Here is a 25,648-nt window from a genome sequence, read left to right as displayed (position 1 = left end):
TGAAAATTACAGGCCTCTCTCAACTTTTTAAGTGGGAGAACTTGCACAATTGGTGGCTGACTAAATACTTTTTTCCCCCACTGTATGTCTGCTTTGATGGCAGGATCGAAACCTGCTATCAAAATGGCTATTGCGGGGGTAGTGGACCAACATTCTCACTGGGATGAAGTAGTACATGCGGCATTGAGCGTGGAATCTAATTCTGCTCACTTCGCAGCCGTGCGAGTGGTTAATAACGCCACAGTGAAAGTCACTAACAGTGGTGTCAATGGCCAAGGTAAGACAAAGAAACAGGGAGGAAAGGGCAGTGAATCAGTCCCAAGGCACAAGGCATCAGAGCCCTGTTTTAGGTGTGGAGCTGTTGGTTATTGGAAAAGGGAGTGTAGGGTAGTACTGGAGCCTAATGCACCCGCTGCCATTGGAGGGAATGCTGTGATGCAAGCATTTGCATCTTTGACAAAAGAACAGCAGCAAACACTCTTGAAAGCAACAGGGTAGGAAACTTTCACATAGCGGCGTATGGCCTCAGTTCAATCAATAGTGGTTCATAAAGATGACGGTTTCAATGTGAAGGGGGACGTAGGAGTCCACGTCTCACACAACTTTCTAATAGATACCGGCGCTGAAATATCACTGATTCCTTACGATGAGAAATTGGCTAAATTTGCAATGGGAAAAAGTCTCACATTTAGCGGGGTAATGGGCAGAATCTAAGGTGATACAGCTATTACCTACGTCTTTGGGTTGGATAATCTTTGCGAGATGCCAGGGGAGTGGATTCGAAAAGGTAACAAATTAAAATTGGCAATAAGAACGGCGAAAGCCAAGCAATTGTTGTTTCAGGATCATCCATTATGGGCAAAAAACGCATTCGATTATGGTCTGATTAAAGGATGCAAGCCTGTTGTGGTGGAGGGAGAGCCGCCACCACCAATGAAGCAATGCCCTATTAAACCGGAGGCTGAGAAATCGGTGGTGGAGGATCTTCCAATTTTACTTGAACGAGGCATAGTGGTACACGGACCAGCTAGATGCAACAGACCTTTATCTCCAGTGAAAAGGGGACTAAAATGGCATATTACTGTGGATTTTCACAGCATAAACAAACATACAGTGAAAATCACACCAGTGGTAACGGATTTGGCAGACCTGTTAGCATCCATTCCCTCAGACTCAAAATGGTACAGTATGCTTGACATGAAAATTGTATTTTGGTCAGTATCGGTGGCTGAAGAGTCATGACACTGGTTCAGGTTTTGTAGCCAGGGGGAGCAGTACACGTCAGCGAGGGCACCAATGGTGTTTAAAAAAATTCCAACTTTGTATCACGCCACATTGAAACAATCGCTAAAAGGGTGTACATTTCAGGGTTCTGTGTCGGCACAATACGTAGATGATTTGTTATTGGCGTCAAAAGATGAATAAACTCATATGCGAGACCTCCCCACATTAGTAAACTATTTGGCAGAGCAGGGTCACAAAGCATCATATGTGAAAGCACAACTAGCGAAACAAGAGGTAACATAACTGGGGGGGTTTCGATTTCAAAAGGCACCAAACACATTACACGTGATCGAGTAGAAACAATGCTTACTTTGGCACGACCAAACACTCCTCGCACACTCAGGAAAACCCTAGGTGTTTTCAAGTTTGTGAGACATTTTATTCTGTCGTTTTCTGAAATTGCTGAGCCACTTACAGAATTGACGAAAGGGGCGATGGGTCCCTATGAAAGGATAGAGTGGAGTCAACAGTGTGAGGAAGCGTTTGTCGAGCTAAAGAAGCAATTGTGTTTTGCACCAACATCGGGGTTGCCAAACCAAAAATAACCTTTTAAAATGTTTATTCATGAACATGAAGGGTATTGTAGCGCGGTGGTTACGCAAAATCATGGGGGAAAAGAGAGAACAGTAAATGTACTGGAGTAAATCCTTAGACTCGGTGGTAAAAGGAATGCCACCGTGTCTGAGGGTGGTACAAGCGACAGAGATGGTGTTGCATAACACGGCTTGATTACAATGGGGTAAAAGGTGGATCTGTATGTTCCACACGCAGTAGCAACCATAGTTAACAGCACAAAGGCACAACATGTTACTAGTGCGAGATGGACAAAAATGGGAGTTAACGTTAAATGGGAAAATCTACAATTCCATAAGATTGGTGCTTTGAATCCTGCATCGTTAATGCCGTTGCCTAGGGAGGGTGAATCGCATACATGTGACCCAGATCAAATTACTCCAAAGTTTTGGCCCGATTTGCAAGAGACAGCATTGGAATCGGGACAAGTATTGTATATAGATGACTCTAGCTACATGACCATAGAAGGGAAGAGAGTAACGGGGTATGCTGTGTGTAATGACAGTGGTGTAGTAAAGGCTGGCCCACTGCCAGCCTCCAAGGCCTGTAGGTTGTCGGAAGGGAAGAATGTTACAATATACACTAATTCTCGATATGCATTTGGTGTAGTTCATGATTTAACAACGGGGCATGTTAACAGCTACAGCAACACCAATAAAACATGGACATGAGGTAGAGGCATTATTAGAAGTGTTTCAGCTACCCAGTAAATTAGCAGTTGTGAAATGAGGGTGTCAACTAACCACCACAGGACTCACGCCACATGAAGTGGTAACTGGTAGATCGATGAGAGTACCAGGAGCTGTTATTCACGTCACAAATTAGTGATCTGGCAATAATGAGTCTACACTATCAGTCAAAAGTTTGGACTCACCTACTCAATCAAGGGTTTTTCTTTATTTTTACTATTTGTTACATTGTAGAATAATAGAGAAGACATCAAAACTATGAAATAACACATATGGCATCATGTAGTAACCAATTTGTAAGTCGCTCTGGATAAGAGTGTCTGCTAAATGATGTAAATGTACCCAAAAAAGTGATAAACAAATCAAAATAGATTTTATATTAGAGATTTTTCAAATAGCCACCCTTTGCCTTGATGACAGCTTTGCACACTCTTGGCATTCTCTCAACAAGCTTCATGAGGTCGTCACCTGGAATGCATTTCAATTAACAGGTGTGCCTTCTTAAAAGTTAATTTGTGGAATTGCTTTCCTTCTTAATGCGTTTGAGCCAATCAGTTGTGTTGTGGCAAGGTAGATGGGTATACAGAAGATAGCCCTATTTGGTAAAACAGCTCAAATAAGCAAAGAGAAATGAGAGCCCATCAATACTTTAAGACATGAATGTCAGTCAATACGGAACATTTAAAGAACTTTGAAAGTTTCTTCAAGTGCACTGGCAAAAACCATCAAGCACTATGATGAAACCGGCTCTCATGAGGACCACCACAGGAATGGAAGACCCAGAGTTACCTCTGCTGCAGAGGATACGTTCATTAGAGTTACCAGTCTCAGAAATTGCAGCCCAAATTGCTGCAAAGAAACCACTACTAAAGGACACCAATAAGAGTGATTTATTTAGAATTCAAGGCACACTTAACAAGCATGGCTACCACAGCATTCTGCAGCGATACGCCATCCCATCTGGTTTGCGCTTAGCGGGACTATAATTTGTTGTTCAACAGGACAATGACCCAACACATCTCCAAGCTGTGTAAGTGATGGAGTAAGTGATGACCTGCCCTCCACAATCCACCGACCTCAACCCAATTGAGAAGGTTTGGGATGAGTCGGACGGCAGAGTGAAGGAAAAGCAGCCAACAATTGTTCAGCATATGTGGGAACTCCTTCAAGACTGTTGGAAAAGCATTCCAGTTGAAGATGGTTGAGAGAATGCCAAGAGTGTGCAAAGCTGTCAAAGCAAAGGGTGGCTACTTTGAAGAATCTCAAATATAACATATATTTTCATTTGTTTAACACTGTTTTGATTACTGAACTCAGCAAAAAAGAAACGTCCTCTCACTGTCAACTAAGTTTAATTTCAGCAAACTTAACATATGTAAATATTTGGATGAACATAAGATTCAACAACTGAGACATAAACTGAACAAGTTCTACAGACATGTGACTAACAAAACTGGAATAATGTGACCCTAAACAAAGGGGGGGTCAAAATCAAAAGTAACAATCAGTATCTGGTGTGGCCACCAGCTACATTAAGTACTGCAGTGCATCTCCTCCTCATGGACTGCACCAGATTTGCCAGTTCTTGCTGTGAGATGTTACCCCACTCTTCCACCAAGACACCTGCAAGTTTCCGGACATTTCTGGGGGGAAATCGCCCTAACCCTCACCCTCCGATCCAACAGGTCCCAGACGTGCTCAATGGGATTGAGATCCGGGCTCTTCGCTGGCCATGGCAGAACACTGACATTCCTGTATTGCAGGAAATCACGCACAGAACGAGCAGTATGGCTGGTGGCATTATCATGCTGGAGGGTCATGTCAGGATGAGCCTGCAGGAAGGGTACCACATGAGGGAGGAGGATGTCTTCCTGTAACGCATAGCGTTGAGATTGCCTGCAATGACAACCCGCTCAGTCCGATGATGCTGTGACACACCGCCCCAGACCATGATGGACCCTCCACCTCGATCCTGCTCCAGAGTACAGGCCTCGGTGTAACGCTTATACCTTCGACGATAATTGCGAATCCAACAATCACCCCTGGTGAGACAAAACCGCGACTCGTCAGTAAAGAGCACTTTTTGCCAGTCCTGTCTGGTCCACAGACGGTGGGTTTGTGCCAATAGGCGACATTGTTGCCAGTGATGTCTGGTGAGGACCTGCCTTACAACAGGCCTACAAGCCCTCAGTCTAGCCTCTCTCAGCCTATTAGGGACAGTCCGAGAACTGATGGAGGGATTGTGCGTTCCTGGTGTAACTCGGGCAGTTGCTGTTGCCATCCTGTACCTGTCCCGCAGGTGTGATGTTCGGATGTACTGATCCTGTGCAGGTGTTGTTACACGTGGTCTGCAACTGTGAGGACGATTAGCTGTCCGTCCTGTCTCCCTGTAGCGCTGTCTTAGGCGTCTCACAGTACGGACATTGCAATTTATTGCCCTGGCCACATCTGCAGTCCTCATTCCTCCTTGCAGCATGCCTAAGGCACGTTCACGCAGATGAGCAGGGACCCTGAGCATCTTTCTTTTGGTGTTTTTCAGAGTCAGTAGAAAGGCCTCTTTAGTGTCCTAAGTTTCCATAACTGTGACCTTAATTGCCTACCATCTGTAAGCTGTTAGTGTCTTAACGACCGTTCTACAGGTGCATGTTCATTGAACAAGCATGGGAAACAGTGTTTAAACCCTTTACAAATGAAGATCTGTGGATTCATTAGGATTTTTACGAATTATCTTTGAAAGACATGGTCCTGAAAAAGGGACGTTTCTTTTTTTGCTGAGATTACATGATTCCATACAGCTGAAGTCAGAAGTTTACATACACTAAGGTTGAAGTCATTAAAACTCGTTTTTCAACCACTTCACAAATGTCTTGTTAACAAACTATAGTTTTGGCAAGTCGTTAAGACATCTACTTTGTGTATGCCAAGTAATTTTTCCAACAATTGTTGGCTAATTGACATAATTTGAGTCAATTGAAGGTGTACCTGTGGATGTATTTCAAGGCCTACCTTCAAACTCAGTGCCTCTTTGCTTGACATCATGGGAAAATCAAAAGAAATCAGCCAAGACCTCAGAAAAAAAATTGTAGACCTCCACAAGTCTGGTTCATCCTTGGGAGCAATTTCCAAACGCCTGAAGGTACCACGTTAATCTGTACAAACAATAGTACAAACGCGTTCTGTCTCCTAGAGATTAACGTACTTTGGTGTGAAAAGTGCAAATCAATCCCAGAACAATAGCAAAGGACCTTGTGAAGATGCTGGAGGAAACAGGTACAAAAGTATCTATATCCACAGTAAAACGAGTCCTATATCGACAATCACTTCTAGGCAATTCCCTGCCTTATCTTAGATCATTGGTCACCATAGCAACACCACCCGTAGTATGCATTCCAGCAGGTATATCTCACTGGTCATCCCCAAAGCCAACACCTCCTTTGGCCGCCATTCCTTCCAGTTCTCTGCTGCAAATGACTGGAACGAACTGCAAAAATCTCTGAAGCTTTAGACACATCTCCCTCACTAACTTTAAGCATCAGTTGTCATAGCAGCTTACCAATCACTGCACCTGTACACAGCCCATCTGTAATTAGCCCATTCAACTACCTCATCCCCATATTGTTATTTATTTTGCTCATTTGCACCCCAGTATCTCTATTTGCACATCATCTTCTGCACATCTATCACTCCAGTGTTAATACTAAATTGTAATTATTTTGCACTATGGCCTATTTATTGTCTTACCTCCATGACTTACTACATTTGCACACACTGTATATACATTTTCTATTGTGTTATTGACTGTACGTTTTGTTTTTGTTTATTCCATATGTAACTCTGTGTTGTTTTTAATCGCACTGCTTTGCTTTATCTTGGCCAGGTCGCAGTTGTAAGCCAGAATACGGTTTGCACCTGCACATTGGGACAAAGATGGTACTTTTTGGAGAAATGTCCTCTGGTCTGATGAAACAAAAATAGAACTGTTTGGCCATAATGACCATCATTATGTTTGGAGGAAAAAGGGGGTTGCTTGCAAGCCAAAGAACACCATCCCAACCGTGAAGCACGGGGGTGGCAGCATCATGCTGTGGGGGTGCTTTGAGCAGGAGGGACTGGTGCACTGCACAAAATAGATGGCATCATGAGGAAGGAAAATTATGTGGATATATTGAAGCAACATCTCAAGACATCAGTCAGGAAGTTAAAGCTTGGTCGCAAATGGGTCTTCCAAATGGACAATGACCCCAAGCATACTTCCAAAGTTGTGGCAAAATGGCTTAAGGACAACAAAGTCAAGGTATTGGAGTGGCCATAACAAAGCCCTGACCTCAACCCTATAGAAAATGTGGGCAGAACTTTAAAAGCGTATGCGAGTAAGGAGGCCTACAAACCTGACTCAGTTACACCAGCTCTGTCAGGAGGATTGGGCCAAAATTCACCCAACTTATTGTGGGAAGCTTGTGGAAGGCTACCCGAAATGTTTGACCCAAGTTAAACAATTTAAAGGCAATGCTACCAAATACTAATTGAGTATGTAAACTTCTGACCCACTGGGAATGTGAATAAATAAATAAATGCTGAAATCAATCATTCTCTCTTCTATTATTCTGACATTTCACATTCTTAAAATAAAGTGGTGATCCTAACTGACCTAAGACAGGGAATCTCTACTAGGATTAAATGTCAGGAATTGTGAAAAACTGAGTTTAAATGTATTTGGCTAAGGTGTATGTGAACTTCCGACTTCAACTCTATGTGTTCTTTCATAGTTTTGAGGTCTTCACTATTATTCAACAATGTAGAAAATAGTACAAATAAAGAAAAACCCTGGAATGAGTAGGTGTGTCCAAACTTTTGACTGGTACTGTATATGTTGGGGTTAATGAAGTGTGAATAGGAACTTGGTGTATGGAAAGTTACTGAGTGAGACAAGGGGAAGTGCAGAAAGGTCATATTCTGTCGCATGTTTCTAAGGAGGGAGGCGAAGGGCAATAGTACGTCTCTGATAAGGCAGGCCAGCTGCGGAACTATGGAGGAGCAAGGAATTCTGCTCGAGGTCATGTCAACAGATGAAGTGAGAAGAAACCTCTGCTCTTGTCCTTCTAGACCTGTCTGCTGCCTTTGATACTGTGAACCATCAGATCCTCCTCTCCACCCTCTCCGAGCTGGGCATCTCCGGCGCGGCTCACTCTTGGATTGCGTCCTACCTGACCGGTCGCTCCTACCAAGTGGCGTGGCGAGAAGCTGTCTCCGCACCACGTGCTCTCACCACTGGTGTCCCCCAGGGCTCAGTTCTAGGCCCTCTCCTATTCTCGCTATACACCAAGTCACTTGGCTCTGTCATATCCTCACATGGCCTCTCCTATCATTGCTACGCTGACGACACACAACTAATCTTCTCCTTTCCCCCTTCTGATAACCAGGTGGCGAATCGCATCTCTGCATGTCTGGCAGACATATCAGTATGGATGCCGGATCACCACCTCAAGCTGAACCTTGGCAAGACGGAGCTGCTCTTCCTCCCGGGGAAGGACTGCCTGTTCCATGATCTCGCCATCACGGTTGACAACTCCGTTGTGTCCTCCTCCCAGAGTGCGAAGAGCCTTGGCGTGACCCTGAACAACACCCTGTCGTTCTCCGCTAACATCAAGGCGGTGACCCGATCCTGTAGGTTCATGCTCTACAACATTCGGAGAGTACGACCCTGCCTTACACAGGAAGAGGCACAGGTCCTAATCCAGGCACTTGTCATCTCCCGTCTGGATTACTGCAACTCGCTGTTGGCTGGGCTCCCTACCTGTGCCATTAAACCCCTACAACTCATCCAGAATGCCGCAGCCCGTCTGGTGTTCAACCTTCCCAAGTTCTCTCACGTCACCCCCCTCCTCCGCACACTCCACTGGCTTCCAGTTGAAGCTCGCATCTGTTACAAGACCATGGTGCTTGCCTATGGAGCTGTGAGGGGAACGGCACCTCCGTACCTTCAGGCTCTGATCAGTCCCTACACCCAAACGAGGGCATTGCGTTCATCCACCTCTGGCCTGCTGGCTCCCCTTCCTCTGCGGAAGCATAGTTCCCGCTCAGCCCAGTCAAAACTGTTCGCTGCTCTGGCACCCCAATGGTGGAACAAGCTCCCTCACGACGCCAGGACAGCGGAGTCACTCACCACCTTCTGGAGACATTTGAAACCCCACCTCTTTAAGGAATACCTGGGATATGATAAAGTAATCCTTCTACCCCTCCCTTACCCCAACCCCCCCCCCAAAAATAAAAAATAAAATAAAAATAAAAAACACATTGTAAAGTGGTTATCCCACTGGCTATAAGGTGAATGCACCAATTTGTAAGTCGCTCTGGATAAGAGCGTCTGCTAAATGACGTAAATGTAAACCTCTGGGAGGGGGGCCAGAGGGGCCCACCACAACGACCCTCCTACTACAGTCCTATCTCACACACATACACTTCCACGCCTACGAAGGTTCTAGCATCAGTACCAGGCAGGGCCATGACTACACCAGTGAAAGGAACCAATAAAGTTCCTGCCTAGCAACAGAGATGTATTGGCTGACTAGATGTGTAAGGTGTTGACCCCGCCTAGTAGGCGGTTATAAATATATGTGCTTGTGTAATCATGCTTCGTCTTTGCAGCTGTTTGACCCAGTGGGTGAATAGATTTGGTTTGAGCTTTTTCTAGTCGTCCGTTTGAGTTTTTACTCTGTTTGTTCAGAACCTTACACCTGGTTGGAATATTGAACTATAACGAATCAAAAGGAGAGGAAGAGCACAAAAAGTGAAACCATTTTAGTAACACTTTCTATGAAGTACATACAGCTGCGGAAAAAATTAAGAGACCACTGCAAAATTATCAGTTTCATTATTTATAGGTATGTGTTTGGCTGAAATTAACATTTTTGTTTTATTCTATAAACTACTGACAACATTTCTCCCAAATTCCAAATTAAAATAGTCAATTAGATCATTTATTTGCAGAAAATGACAACTGGTCAAAATAACAAACCTCGAATAATGCAAAAAAAATAAGTTCATGTTCATTTTTAAACAACACAATACTAATGTTTTAACATAGGAAGAGTTCATAAATAAATATTTGGTGGTTTAACCCTGATTTTCAATCACAGCTTTCATGCGTCTTGGCATGCTCTCCACCAGTCTTTCACATTGATGTTGGGTGACTTTATGCCACTCCTGGTGCATAAATTCAAGCAGCTCGGCTTTGTTTGATGGCTTGTGACCATCCATCTTCCTTTTGATCACATTCCATACGTTTTCAATGGGGTTCAGGTCTGGAGATTGGGCTGGCCATGACAGGGTCTTGATCTGGTGGTCCTCCAGCCACACCTTGATTGACCTGGCTGTGCGGCATGGCACATTGTCCTGCTGGAAAAACCAATCCTCAGAGTTGGGGAACAATGTCAGAGCAAAAGGAAGCAAGTTTTCATCCAGTACAACCTTGTACGTGGCTTGATTCATGCGTCCTTCACAAAGACAAATCTGCCCGATTCCAGCCTTGCTGAAGCACCCCCAGATCATGACTGATCCTCCACCAAATTTCACAGTGGGTGCTAGACACTGTGGCTTGTAGGCCTTTCCAGGTCTCTGTTTAACCATTAGACGACCAGGTGTTGGGCAAAGCTGAAAATTGGACTCATCAGAGAAGATGACCTTACTCCAGTCCTCTATGGTCCATTCCTTATTGTCTTTTGCAAACCTCAGCCTGGCTTTTCTTTGCTTCTCATTGATGAAGGGCTTTTTTCTAGCTTTGCACGACTTCAGCCCTGCCCCTAGGAACCTGTTTAGAACCGTCCTCGTCGTGTACTTCACCCCAGCTGCCGTTTGCCATTCTTTTTGTAGGTCACTTGATGTCATCCTTCGGTTGTTGAGTGACATTCGAATTAGTTAGCGGTCATCCCGGTCAGTAGTGTCGTTTTCGCCCTCTGCTGGTCTGTAGCTTTGTTGTCCACAATGTCTCCTGCTTGACCTTGTTCTTATGAACCGCCGTCTTTGAAATTTTAAGGATAGAAGCAACCTGACGCTCACTGTATCCCTCTGCCAGTAAAGCCATAATTGAACCCTTCTTTTCCTCACTCAAAACTTTCCTTTTCAACTCTTTTGGCATGGTCAATAGTTCTTTTTTTGATAAATATTACTTCTGAGGTACTATTAGCACTGTTTTTGCCATCCAGCTGGTCTTATTGCAAGAGGATAGTGATGACCACAGCAGTGGTTTTTATACTTTTCCTCGTTAAATAAGAGTTGGTTCATGTGATCACCTAAATCAGTACCTCATTCAGTAGAATGAGGTGTACCTGTGTTGGAATTCAACAGACACTGGGATGGAATGGCATGGCTGTCATACATCTAAAGTAGCCCATAATGCTGATAAAAATAAAAAAAACCTGCAGTGGTCTGCATTGTTCCGGCCATCTGACGTTTCTTTTCCACGGTAGGTCTGGATTTGCCTCCCTCCCGGACGATTTCTAGAACGCGAACACATTCTGACCGCTCTGATTGGTCCCAGAAAGCAATGGGTTGGGCCAGAGCCTACATGATGACGTTATCAACTTTGATTGGTTAGATTTGTTAGAGACTATCCTATTACTGATGCATTTGTTTTGTACAACACACCTCATTTTGAAGTCACAAAAATGACTTCTAGGATGGGAGTTTCAGACGGAATATATGTAGCGATCGATAGAGCAGCGGAACTAAATTCAGGGTGAGTCATCAGGCAAGATGATGATTACGCTTTACTTAAAGCCTACAAATACCTATTATAGTGTTTTATAATTACGTGATTCACTTTACAAAAACACAAAGTGCTTTATAAAATTTTTAGTTTATGTAATAGTGTAATATAGGGCATAATGTTTTCAAACCTGAATGGCTGTAATACATTATGCACTATTGTCTTATAGTTATACTGAGTTTTATAACCACTTATGAGTTATTATGGACGCTTAGTCAGTCAGTGTGATAATGCATTATTAATGGTGTTATATGTACAGTGGGGAAAAAAAGTATTTAGTCAGCCACCAATTGTGCAAGTTCTCCCACTTAAAAAGATGAGAGAGGCCTGTAATTTTCATCATAGGTACACGTCAACTATGACAGACAAAATGAGGAAAAACAATCCAGAAAATCACATTGTAGCATTTTTTATGAATTTATTTGCAAATGATGGTGGAAAATAAGTATTTGGTCAATAACAAAAGTTTCTCAATACTTTGTTATATACCCTTTGTTGGCAATGACACAGGTCAAACGTTTTCTGTAAGTCTTCACAAGGTTTTCACACATTGTTGCTGGTATTTTGTCCCATTCCTCCATGCAGATATCCTCTAGAGCAGTGATGTTTTGGGGCTGTCGCTGGGCAACACGGACTTTCAACTCCCTCCAAAGATTTTCTATGGGGTTGAGATCTGGAGACTGGCTAGGCCACTCCAGGACCTTGAAATGCTTCTTACGAAGCCACTCCTTCGTTGCCCGGGCGGTGTGTTTGGGATCATTGTCATGCTGAAAGACCCAGCCACGTTTCATCTTCAATGCCCTTGCTGATGGAAGGAGGTTTTCACTCAAAATCTCACGATACATGGCCCCATTCATTCTTTCCTTTACACGGATCAGTCGTCCTGGTCCCTTTGCAGAAAAACAGCCCCAAAGCATGATGTTTCCACCCCCATGCTTCACAGTAGGTATGGTGTTGTTTGGATGCAACTCAGCATTCTTTGTCCTCCAAACACGACGAGTTGAGTTTTTACCAAAAAGTTATATTTTGGTTTCATCTGACCATATGACATTCTCCCAATCCTCTTCTGGATCATCCAAATGCACTCTAGCAAACTTCAGACGGGCCTGGACATGTACTGGCTTAAGCAGGGGGACACGTCTTGCACTGCATGATTTGAGTCCCTGGCGGCGTAGTGTGTTACTGATGGTAGGCTTTGTTACTTTGGTCCCAGCTCTCTGCAGGTCATTCACTAGGTCCCCCCGTGTGGTTCTGGGATTTTTGCTCACCGTTCTTGTGATCATTTTGACCCCACGGGGTGAGATCTTGCGTGGAGCCCCAGATCGAGGGAGATTATCAGTGGTCTTGTATGTCTTCCATTTCCTAATAATTGCTCCCACAGTTGATTTCTTCAAACCAAGCTGCTTACCTATTTCAGATTCAGTCTTCCCAGCCTGGTGCAGGTCTACAATTTTGTTTCTGGTGTCCTTTGACAGCTCTTTGATCTTGGCCATAGTGGAGTTTGGAGTGTGACTGTTTGAGGTTGTGGACAGGTGTCTTTTATACTGATAACAAGTTCAAACAGGTGCCATTAATACAGGTAACGAGGAGGACGACAGAGGAGCCTCTTAAAGAAGAAGTTACAGGTCTGTGAGAGCCAGAAATCTTGCTTGTTTGTAGGTGACCAAATACTTATTTTCCACCATAATTTGCAAATAAATTCATAAAAAATCCTACAATGTGATTTTCTGGATTTTTTTCTCTCAATTTGTCTGTCATAGTTGACGTGTACCTATGATGAAAATTACAGGCCTCTCTCATCTTTTTAAGTGGGAGAACTTGCACAATTGGTGGCTGACTAAATACTTTTTTTCCCCACTGTATGTACTTCATAGAAAGTGTAGAGTAATGTCGCCAGAGTAACGTCGCCAGAGTATTTCCAGCACCTAAAGTGCTCCGAGTGATAATTAATTTGACATTGTCGCTACCATTTGAGCATTCTGACTCCCCCCTGCACCTAATTGCTTACACTAAAGGCACTTGAGATTAAGAGAGGCAGACACAGTGTGAGAGAGAACGAAAAGAGACTCCCTTGTGTATGTGATTCTGCATACTATACACACACACACACACACTTTACCTTTTTAATTAAAACGGGGTCAAGGATTCAAACAGCTGTTAATAAGTTGTCGTGTCAAGGTTATCAAAAGCGATGTCACATTTTATCAACTAGATTTGTCAAACCATAACGGTTTACGTGCCGCGTTATGGCAGGCCAATTATGGGCTACTTTCTAAATGGCACCCTATTCCCTACATAGTGCACTACTTTTGATCAGAGCCCTGGTCAAAAGTAGTGCACTGTGTAGGGAATAGGGTGTCATTTGGGATGCAGTCATTGGTGTTTGAGCATGAGGCAGATTTCCCATCATAACAGTGACACGGGGTCTCCAAAGCAAGCTAAGCACTGGGGTAACAATGGGCTTGGATGCATGCACTACTACACAATCCTATTTGTGTTATCAAGTTGGTTGTAGTGACAGCTATTTAGTAAATGGTTTGTTATCGCTATGATAAGCTGTTAGAGGGCAATGGTTAGGGCTAGATGTGTTAATATTGGTCTGTCAGCTGATGATGATGACCTAGTTTAGGGATGCAGGCCATTCTTTAAATAATGAGATTTAATGATGATAATGAGATGGTGTTTGCCATTTTCGCGTCATAGGCAAATTTAGATTTTGAAAGATGGTTGGAAACTAAAGGCAATCATTTGGATAAGTCAAATGAGCTTTGGAGGCCACACACTCTTTTGTTCCATGACTACAAAATTATAACATCATTTGAGCTAAATGTTTGTTTGCCAGTCGTGTATGCTACTCTGAGGGCATTTGCACTCAGTCTAGCGAAAAACTAGGGGAAAGGATCGACATTTTAAGGATTGACATTTTAAACAAATGTCCATAACAAAATATGTGTTTTCCAAGTAATGACAATGTCATTATTGTCATTAAAATGTTTTGTTATTGAATGTCTTGTCAAATGCTTTTTGTAACATAGGTAAAATACTCACTTTGGGGTCCTCTGGGAAGATGTTATCAACCAGGCGTTTGTACCTGGGCCTCAGCGGTCCACAGCAGCCACACACACCTGGAACACAAAACACACTAATTAAAACACACACACACACACCAGGTGATAATAACACAACAATAAAACATAAAATACCATGATTATCATCCAATCCCAACATTGTGTCAATAACTACCATATCACTACTGTATAAATTACCACACATCATTAATATGGGTAATTAACTTTTGCATTTATGCAACAAGACTTGGCGACTGTGCTGGATATGCTGGATCTTGACCTAAAAAGCTAGAAGGCTACAAAATAGAATGGAATAGGGTAATATGTTTTAATTAATGCAAATTATTATTAACATCACTCAGTTGATTAATCAGCATTGACCAATGACTCAGAGAGTGACAGGCGACAGTGTGTGTGTGTGAGAGAGAGAGAGAAAAAAATAGAACGTGTTTGTGTGTTTGTGTGTCTGTGTGTATGTGTGTGTGAGAGAGAGAGCGAAAGTGTGAGAGATTGTGTGAGAGTGAGAAAGAAAAATAGATTGAACGTGTGTGTGTGCGCGCATGTATGCATGTTTGCTCACGCGCAAGTGTGTGTGTTCAATTCACATTCATGGCCAGACCGAGGCCATCGTCCATCTTCAGAGAAATGTCAGAGCTAGGGTGTTTTACAGGTCTCATGATGCAGTGGACCAAAGCAAAGGTCAAATAACAAGTCAGTCCTCTGACAATAGATCAATGTGGAGAGGTCTTTAGCATTAAGAACAGAACCCAACACTATGGCCACATTTTTAAAGGTTTCAAGAAAGAAACAATAAGAAACACTCAAAACAAAGTTCAACCATAGAACTTTACACATTTAAAAAAAAAATGTAACAGTAACACTTTCTATATTAAAGGGCAACTGAATGCAAAAAGCTACTTATTTGATTGAAAATGTAGTATGTGTCATCGATATTACTTTGAAACATTCATTCCAGTGCCAGAATTTACAGAAAAATGTAAGTAGGATTATTTTGGCGATAAAGTCAGTGAGTATATTCCAAAACAGAGTTGTGTGAGAGTTGTGTAACTAATGTCGTCACAACTTAGTGTCTTCAGAAAGTATGCATACCCCTAGACTTATTCCACATTGTTGTGTTACAGCCTGAATTCAAAATGTATTCAGTTGGGGGGGGGGGGGGGGGGTTCTCACCCATCTGAATACAAACCATAATGACAAAGTGAAAACATGTTTTTAGAAACTTTTGCAAATTTATTGAAAATGAAATACAGAAATCTCTCATTTACATAAGTACTTATACCCACGATTCAATACAGCTGAGTCTTTCTGGGTAACATTTGCCCATTATTCTTCAAAAAAGTATTTAAGCTTGTCAAATTGGTTGTTGATCCTTGCTAGACAACCATTTTCAGGTCTTACCATAGATTTTCAAGTAGATTTAAGTCAAAACTGCAACTTGGCCATTCAGGAACATTCACTGTCTTCTTGGTAAGCAACTCCAGTGTAGATTTGGCCTTGTGTTTTAGGTTATTGCCCTGCTGAAAGGTGAATTCCTCTCCCAGTGTCTGGTGGAAAGCAGACAACCACTAGGATTTTGCCTGTGCTTAGCTCTATTCGGTTTATTTTTATCCCCCCCCAAAAAACCTAGTCCTTGCCGATGACAAGCATACCCAAAACATGATGCAGCCACCACTATGCTTGAAATATGGAGAGTGGTACACAGTAATGTGTTGTATTGGATTTGCCCCAAACATAACATTTGGTATTCAGGACGAAAAGTTAATTGCTTTTTCACTCTGTCAATTAGGTTAGTATTGTGCAGTAACTACAATGTTGATCCATCCTCAGTTTTGTCATATCACAGCCATTAAACTCTGTAACTGTTTTAAAGTCACCATTGGCCTCCCTGGTCTTTGTGGGTGAATCTGTGTTTGAAATTCACTGCTCGACTGAGGGACCTTACAGATAATTGTATGTGTCGGGTACAAAGATGAGGTAGTCATTCAAAAATCATGTTAAAACACTATTATTGCACACAGTGAGTCCTTGCAACTTATGTGACTTGTTAAGCAAATGTTAACTCCTGAACTTATTTAGGCTTGCCATAACAAAAGGGTTGTATACTTATTGATTCAAGACATTTCAGCTTCCATTTTTTATTAATTAGTACAAATTTCAAAAAACATAATTCCATTTTGACATTATGGGGTATTGTGTGTAGGCTTGTTTACGTAAGACAACACGTCGCCATGTTGAAAGAACACTTGGCCCCTTAAGCCCTTTACGGAGTGACCACTTCCTGATCTTTTATTGATAGTGATCAAGAGAGTCTGAAACTGTTTTGGGCAAAATTAGAATTGAGACTATGCGCACTTGCATCCCAACTGCCACTTGTCAATTCTCCAAAATTCAAACCCATTCGCGAGCATCTTGTGTCCTGCCGCAACCTGTTTTGTAACTTGACTCGCTATGAAACACTGCTAGACAGACCCACACTCTGGTAGTAAAACTAAAACGGTACCGAAGCACACACATTGCCACTCACCTGTGACTTGTTAAGCTAATTTAGCTAACGTGGCCTGGCTTCTCAATGTGCCCGCTAGCTACTACTAACTAGCTTCATTGACAAACACAGAGATGGAACTATCTAGTGATTTTGGGCACTGATAAACAGTGTGTAGCTTGTGCTTTATTTATGATAGTTTAACAGCTTACTGATTAAGTTGTAGACATGTTCTCAGAAATCAATCCAGTCAGCAGCTGCTAATTCGATACTGTCTGCAGTAACACATTCCACATCGAACCATACCCCCAAGAGTCAATACATTTTATTTTCATGAGCAGCAGAAAAACAAATGCGTAATCAGTGAGTTTTGAAATGCGTAACTGTCTGAAATGTGAAAATATTGTCCCATTACATTGTGTAATTTATTGACGGTCCCTACCTAGACCCATAGAGATATCCAACATTGAACTAACTTTACCACAGTCAGTGTGCGTTCAGAGAGATAATTTACAAACTAAAACCCACATGTTAATGGGCATTACTTGAACCCAACCCTCAAATATGCCAAGGAAAGCGGGTTCCCTAAATCACGGACATTCACGTTCTGGAAAATACTGACTTTATGACCAAAGTTATCCCATTTACACTTTTAAACCAATTTTGGCTTTGGGACTAGAATGGATTTACATGACTACTACCAATGCCCCAGTTCCTCATTTGTGTATAATAAATTAGGGATAGTTCAAGTTAGTTCCTTTAAATCTGTTATAAGACTTGCTATAAGAATTGTAACAAACCATGGCACCATCTAAAAAGTTTTATAAATTAATGTCTTTAACACGCCATAGCTCAATAAAAACCCTTGAAAGGAAGCACACATGCAAGGTCTGTAGCAAGACCACAGCAAGTCCAACAGCATGGGTTCAAAACTGACCTAAACCCATGGTATTCCACAAGCTCATGCTGGAGAGATACAGTATAAGCATTCTGTTCCACAAAGACTAGTCCAAAACCAATAACTAATATCAGCGTATTTTATGGGGGGTTAAAAAAGGAGGGGCGATGACATTTGTTAGCCAGAAAGTAACGAAGATGTCATGTGTTTTTTTTATAAGGGGAATTGCACCACTGATTTGGCCTCATTCTTTGGCTTGCTCCTCAAGAAATGCTGGTGGCCATGACAAAAGCCAAACGTAAGTTGGCAAAAGGGGGCATGATCTGTTAACATAATTGTAATCCAAACCAAACTTTCATTTACTCGTTGTGACGCAGGTTCCAAACTCCGTTTTAGACAAGACTGACTTTATTACTCCTGAGTGGCGCAGTGGTCTAAGGCACTGCATCGTAGTGCTAACTGTGCCACTAGAGATCCTGGTTCGAATCCAGGCTCTGTCGCAGCCGGCCGTGACCGGGAGACTCATGGGCGGCGCACAATTGGCCCAGCGTCGTCCAGGGTAGGGGAGGGAATGGCCGGCAGGGATGTAGCTCAGTTGATAGAGCATGGCGTTTGCAATGCCAGGGTTGTGGGTTCGATTCCCACGGGGGGCCAGTATAAAAAAATATATATATGTATTCACTAACTGTAAGTCGCTCTGGATAAGAGCATCTGCAAAAAAATAAAAATTAATTTTTTTTCTAGAAAATTATCCTATTTACAGTCAATTTTGACACTAGAATAAATGTTTCCTACTCATATGACGCCACATAGGTCATTTTCAAAAGGGTTTAGTTCGTTTTTAACGGCAATCGTTCTGTAATGCCAAAATGTTAAGCTATCTGAGTGCTAAGGTGGGTAGTCCAAAAAGGTGGCGGATGAGGCGCGTTACGCACCTGTAAAGTAAAGAGACAGAAAACGCAATGGAGGAAAAAAAACTCCATTACCACGAACAGGACTTTGACAAACAACCGTTCTTCAAAGCTCATTAACAAACTTCTGCAAAGGCATTTCCCAGCTGCCCCTTCCCTGACACTTCTAGCCCAGAGGCGCTTTCTGGTATACAATACATTCTCCATCATACAGGTAAAGCGAGGTCACTTTAACACCTAAGCAAAGTTATTTTCCTGGCACAAGGGAGCTCGACAGATCCCCGGGGCTCAAGATTCATAAACTTCATCAATGCGGTGAATTGAAAGCCTGTCAGCGGGCAACCTTTCCAGGCCTGGTCTGTAAGACGTTCATTATGAAGCTAGCAATTACCTGCCACATTAAAGCAGGGAGGCAAGCGGGGAGCCTGTGAATGTGTGTTCGTGTAATCAGCTAAGCTTAATGGGTTTCTTTCTCTGTACGACGACTTGGGCCATAGGCTGCATCCCAAATTTCATCCTATTGCCTATGTAGTGCACTACTTTTGACCAGGGCCCTGTGGTTGTCCCTATGGTAGGGACACATAGGGAATAGGGTGCCATGTGGGAAGCCATAAGCCTCACTGTGCCAGCTTTGAGTGAAACGGCAAAGGACTGGGGAGAGATATGTTGTGGGATTACAATAACCTTTGTTTATCCAGAAAGCATTCTGAGAAGCAATTATTGTCTTTCTTTATAATGGCTCTTTCGATAACAACCAGGTCAGGGAACTGTTGGTAGGAACATATGGTGATCCTCCTTCGCAAGACCTTCATGGCAACATTATTATAATGATTTGACAGATGTTATGAATAGTAAATGACAAGAGATGTTATGACTGATACATACAGTATACAACATGTCAATGACAGCTATAACATATTCATGATAAGTCTTACAATGCATTATAACTTGCTTCATCATAATGCATTATACCTGCAGGCTTTAAGTAAAGTTAATTTATTTCATGCTGTGGATGATTTGTTTATGATAATTGGGTGTTATTGTGTTGGTTTGGTTAAGGGGCTTGTGTTTTTCCATATAGGTTGCTAGTTAACATATGGAAAGGTATGGGTATGGATATACTGCATGTATGGTTATGAATGTATTTATGGATAGGTGTGGACGGACTTTCATTTTTGAAGGATACTGCTGTGAAGTTCAAAGATAGCTTGGGATTCCTTTCTTATAAGGGTTCCTACTTGCCTTGATATCAATTTGTGCGTTGTGTTGTAACACTATGAATCTGAAGAGGCTTGATCGCAATCATAAAGATTCGCTTCAAGATCATTACCATTTTGCTCTCAAGGCAATATTTACAACTAACAAAGATTAAATGCCACCACGTTTTTCCTCCTTATCTACCAAAAGGCTCCGGATCATACTTCAAAGCATCAGCATGCTCCCCGTCAAACGCTTAATTATAAATGTGATGAGTAGGCCTCCTATCTTAAATCTCCCCTTCTTCAAAGGGCCTTCATAAGAAATACACATAAAATCAATACAAAATCCCACTTACATGATGAATATGTATACACAATGAGTCATAGCACTGGGTTAGGGTTGTGGGCACTGAGCGCACAAAGCATCATAGCAAGCACCTTTATCAATTGGTGTCAAATTTGTCATCTAGTAAAAAATATACACGTGATGGGTTCTGACTTCTAAACATGAAATATCCTTATTCATGTTACTGAGGGAGAGAGGGGAATGCAGAAAGTTTACATCCTGTCAGAACATGTTATTGTTAGATATTAGGTATCCTATGGAGAGAAGGGCCACAGTCTGGTTTCAGTTGTTGGCTTGTCATTTGAAATACTTGCTACACCAGAAGTTAAAGGTTGTATGTAGGAGGAATGTATATGTTGGGGTCACTGATAAGGGTGGATAGCTGTGGATTAGTGAGGAATGGGGGCCGAGGTCATGTCAGATTACATGAAGGGAGAAGGAACAGTTTATTACCCACATCACTTAACTTTCTGCCTAGCAACAATGATGTAATGTTTAGAGAAGAGGAGGAGACTCCGCCTAAAGTGGGGTATACAGTGAGGGAAAAAAGTATTTGATCCCCTGCTGATTTTGTATGTTTGCCCACTGACAAAGAAATTATCAGTCTATAATTTTAAATGGTAGGTTTATATGAACAGTGAGACAGAATAACAAAAACAAAAATCCAGAAAAACGCATGTCAAAAATGTTATAAATTGTTTTGCATTTTAATGAGGGAAATACGTTTCAGAAAGATTGGGAGAAAGATTTCTGGCTCCCAGGTGTCTTTTATACAGTTAACGAGCTGAGATTAGGAGCACTCCTAATCTCAGTTTGTTACCTGTATAAAAGACACCTATCCACAGAAGCAATCAATCAATCAGATTCCAAACTCTCCACCATGGCCAAGACCAAAGAGCTCTCCAAGGATGTCAGGGACAAGATTGTAGACCTACACAAGGCTGGAATGGGCTACAAGACCATCGCCAAGCAGCTTGGTGAGAAGGTGACAACAGTTGGTGCGATTATTCGCAAATGGAAGAAACACAAAATAACTGTCAATCTCCCTCGGCCTGGGGCTCCATGCAAGATCTCACCTCGTGGAGTTGCAATGATCATGAGAACGGTGAGGAATCAGCCCAGAACTACACGGGAGGATCTTGTCAATGATCTCAAGGCAGCTGGGACCATAGTCACCAAGACAACAATTGGTAACACACTACGCCGTGAAGGACTGAAATCCTGCAGCGCCCGCAAGGTCCCCCTGCTCAAGAAAGCACATATACAGGCCCGTCTGAAGTTTGCCAATGAACATCTGAATGATTCAGAGGAAAACTGGGTGAAAGTGTTGTGGTCAGATGAGACCAAAATCGAGCTCTTTGGCATCAACTCAATTCGCCATGTTTGGAGGAGGAGGAATGCTGCCTATGACCCCAAGAACACCATCAAACATGGAGGTGGAAACATTATGCTTTAGGGGTGTTTTTCTGCTAAGGGGACAGGACAACTTCACCGCATCAAAGGGACGATGGACGGGGCCATGTACCGTCAAATCTTGGGTGAGAACCTCCTTCCCTCAGCCAGGGCATTGAAAATGGGTCGTGGATGGGTATTCCAGCATGACAATGACCCAAAACACACGGCCAAGGCAACAAAGGAGTGGCTCAAGAAGAGGCACATTAAGGTCCTGGGGTGGCCTAGCCAGTCTCCAGACCATAATCCCATAGAAAATCTGTGGAGGGAGTTGAATGTTCGAGTTGCCAAACGTCAGCCTCGAAACATTAATGACTTGGAGAAGATCTGCAAAGAGGAGTGGGACAAAATCCCTCCTGAGATGTGTGCAAACCTGGTGGCCAACTACAAGAAACGTCTGACCTCTGATTGCCAACAAGGGTTTTGCCACCAAGTACTAAGTCATGTTTTGCAGAGGGGTCAAATACTTATTTCCCTCATTAAAATGTAAATCAATTTGTAACATTTTTGACATGCGTTTTTCTGGATTTTTTTGTTGTTATTCTGTCTCTCACTGTTCAAATAAACCTACCATTAAAATGATATGTCTTTGTCAGTGGGCAAATGTACAAAATCAGCAGGGGATCAAATACTTTTTCCCTCACTGTAAATACTTGCGCTGGTGGGAATATGTCTTTGTCTTATGCAGCTGTGTGACCCAGTGGGTGAATAAACTTGGTTTGAGCTTTACAAGTCGTCCGTGAGTTTTACTCTGTTTCTTTTTAACCTTACACACACATCCATACAATAACAGCCAAGAAAATGACATCCCATCAGTGGTATGACGACATTTGACTACTAATGGTATGCGACACATACTACTGAGCATTGTCTTTTGGTGTCAAGATCAAAACAAGCATGAGCAAACTCATTGATTAGATGGCGTACACGTTCTGACCTGTGAAGAAAGTCCAAAACGAAAACCATGGGAGGGGGGATTTTGCCAGCAATCGGCAGGCTCGGGTGAAATCATTAGATTGGGGTCACGCTTCATCATGCCTGTTTAAATTACACACACGCTGCTGGGGCACTAGTGTGACCTGGCGACAGAAGAAACAGCGTGTGTAAATTAAAATGGATTACGGGGGCTCTGATCTGCAAAACTAACTTCCGTGCTATTCCCAAGCGATCCTGTCCCGTGGGATTAGCAGGAAACTGTTTACTTTATCCCAAGGCGCACTGGAACTACATCAGGGATAGAGCCCAGAAAAAAAGGACTGACGTCTTTTGGAAAAATTAATAGTGAACTGAATAGAAATTACATTAAAAGAGAATCTGGGATGCAAAGCACAACCATTTTGGTTTCTGATGGGGTAAGACAGTTGAACTAAACTCATGAGGCATCCATAAGGTATATTCTCCAAGAATCAATGGCTACACAGAATCAAGTTAAAAGTCAAAAAATTGATGTACCAATCCCAGATTGACCCATTTAATTGAAGGCAAAAGCTTTGTTTGTGGACTTTAGCCCATGCTGCTTTTCGCTGATTATATCTGTCCAATTTGTGTGTGCTTATTGTTATTGAGCTGTAATGTCCAAACCAACAAGCAATCGACCATACTACTTTGAACACTAACCCCACCCAACGTGACTTTCCAGCACATTTACCAACATAGATTATTCAAATTTTAGGGGACTTTTGAAAGAGCCTTATCTAATCTTGGAGGACTTTTGTTTCGACAACCCAAAACTTCTGACATTCAATTCAATGTAATACAACTTGAAGTTACAGCTATCCTGGAACATGAGAGACAGAAATATGCTAATGAGCACTCATTGCCATTTCAGTTGGCCAAATGGAAAGTCTTGGGGAGGGAGAGGGCAAACACAGTGAAGGACTGGGCTGGGAACAGGTGAACAGGCCAGCATAATTAACTAGCTGATAGCCCAAACACAGGAAATGACTGAAATATGAGCGGTGAGAACGCAACTCTACCTATCCATTCCACAACATGGTGTAACTTTACACAAAGGCAGGGAACAGCACACTCACACAGATAAAGGTGAGGACATCCATTGAGCAAATGTTTCTCTTGATCAGTTATCAGCTGATGAAGCCTTACAGTAACTGAAATCTGAACTACAACAGACAGGCGACCATTTTTTTTTTTTTCAGTATTATGCTCAGTTTAACTCAAGTAATTTTTTCACCTTGCCAAGGTCATAGCCCTAAATCTCTCTCCTCGGATCAGAAAAACACAGCAAACACAGAGGATGAAAAGGCTGGAAATAGGCAAGAGGCACCCTGCTACATACATCCCATTCAGGTGTAGGGTGAAGTTAGCCCTAGACGCTGATCTTGGGTCAGTTATGCTTTTCACTAATGGTTAAGAATAGGATTGGGGGAGCGGAAGCTAATCCTAGATCTGCACCTAGAAGAAACTTCACCCCGGAGCTCCCATTCACCACAGTGCAAAATGGCAAAATCCTGTCCCATAACGCTCAGAACTTAACACTAGAACCACCACGTACCCGCTAGAGAATGTTGCCGGGCGTCTCTTTTAGCATATGCATCAGATGCTTATCAACCCCCAAGGTGCAGCAAACATAAGCACCAACGCTTGATAAATAGTGCATCAATTATTGTAAAGCATGAATTGCATGAAGAAATATTTGTGGAAATATATCCATGTAAAAATGTAACAATAGTTATTTGTCAAGGATATGTTTTGTATAATTCTACAAAGTCCTAGTGAAAAACATAGGCCTAAAACCAATTTGACGCTTCCAGCCAATGACCCATCAACATTCTAACAATAGATTTCATATACTGTACCCTCACAGAGTGGGCCACTAACAAAAATGTAAATAATGAAGAAAATGGCATAACATGATATTTTGGCAAAGGAACACTGACACTACATCGTTCTCCAACCAAGGTGCATTAACTAAAGCGGAAATTGAAGTCAAGATTAAATTCAGCAACTCCAGAGGGGTATCCTTCGAATCAGGTTTGAGGAGTTAGTGAGGTAACTTTGGTCAACTCAAGCTAAACAGTCATACGAATGTGGCTCAACTTTTAGTCAGGTACATTTCTATGGCAACAAATCCTTCAGAACTAACCAGGCTGACTAACTCAGGGCTAACTCCATTTATACTGAATGAAGTGTCTGAGCCACGAGTTGAGGACCAATGAAATCAGATTCCCTCCCTCTCGCAAAGATTGCGTCATCATCCCCTTCATTTGAGGAAGAAGATTTTGATCAAATATTATATTAAAACAAATGTTTTTTTGTGTTACATGTTTATTTATTTTTTTGTGCCTATTTAACACCATAGCCTGCTGAATTTGCTAGATAACTTTTCTTTCCTTTTGATTTCGGCACAAATGAAAATGTGGTACTGACCCGCCCATGGATTGATATTTCAGTATTGTGTCAATGAACTGTTCAGCGTTCGACTAGCCACGTGTGACATGCACGCGTAGTTATAAGCCTGCTAGAGTTCGTGGCAGGTGGACGAGCAATATCCACCGTCGTAGTACGGATGAAGCTGGAATGTGAAGCTAACTGAAGCTGGCTAGCATTAGAAAACCTTGAGTAGATCTAGCTTGCTTCACAGGATACCCCTCTGGACAGTGGAGGTTGACAGAAATGCTTCTAAATACCCTGTTGAAGGGTACGACCCGAAACTCTTTGGTCGGAACAATGAGGAAGCATTTATTGTGGAAGCAACTTCAACTGTCCTCAAAGACGGCTGAATTTTTGCATGCCCTTTTCACATGCAAACGATTTATATGCTATAAATCGGTAGTTCTCAAGGAATTACTTTCCAGAAGAATTTACATTCTACATTTAAGGCCTTTGCAGATGCAGTACACTGTGGGCATGTTCCAGATTGTCTCTTCAACAATAAAGACAGTGTACTGCATCCGCAAAGGTCTTGACTGTGGCTTTAACTCGACATAGAAATTACAAGAAA

At 42.3% G+C, this 25,648-nt stretch overlaps 1 protein-coding gene across 2 annotated transcripts in view; it reads right to left on the bottom strand.

Moving 5' to 3' along the window:
* efr3a (EFR3 homolog A) overlaps window positions 1–25,648 on the bottom strand; it is a 289,375-nt gene that overhangs the window by 201,054 nt on the left and 62,673 nt on the right. For both annotated transcript variants that reach the window (XM_084139708.1, XM_084139709.1), the window contains exon 3: window positions 14,359–14,435. In XM_084139708.1, the coding sequence (XP_083995834.1) occupies window positions 14,359–14,435 (77 nt within the window). The remainder of the gene's footprint in view (window positions 1–14,358; window positions 14,436–25,648) is intronic.

This window comes from Coregonus lavaretus, assembly GCF_964263955.1.
Source record: "Coregonus lavaretus genome assembly, chromosome: 23".
In the NCBI taxonomy this organism is placed as follows: Eukaryota; Metazoa; Chordata; class Actinopteri; order Salmoniformes; family Salmonidae; genus Coregonus; species Coregonus lavaretus.
This window is presented reverse-complemented; position numbering and strand designations above follow the sequence as displayed.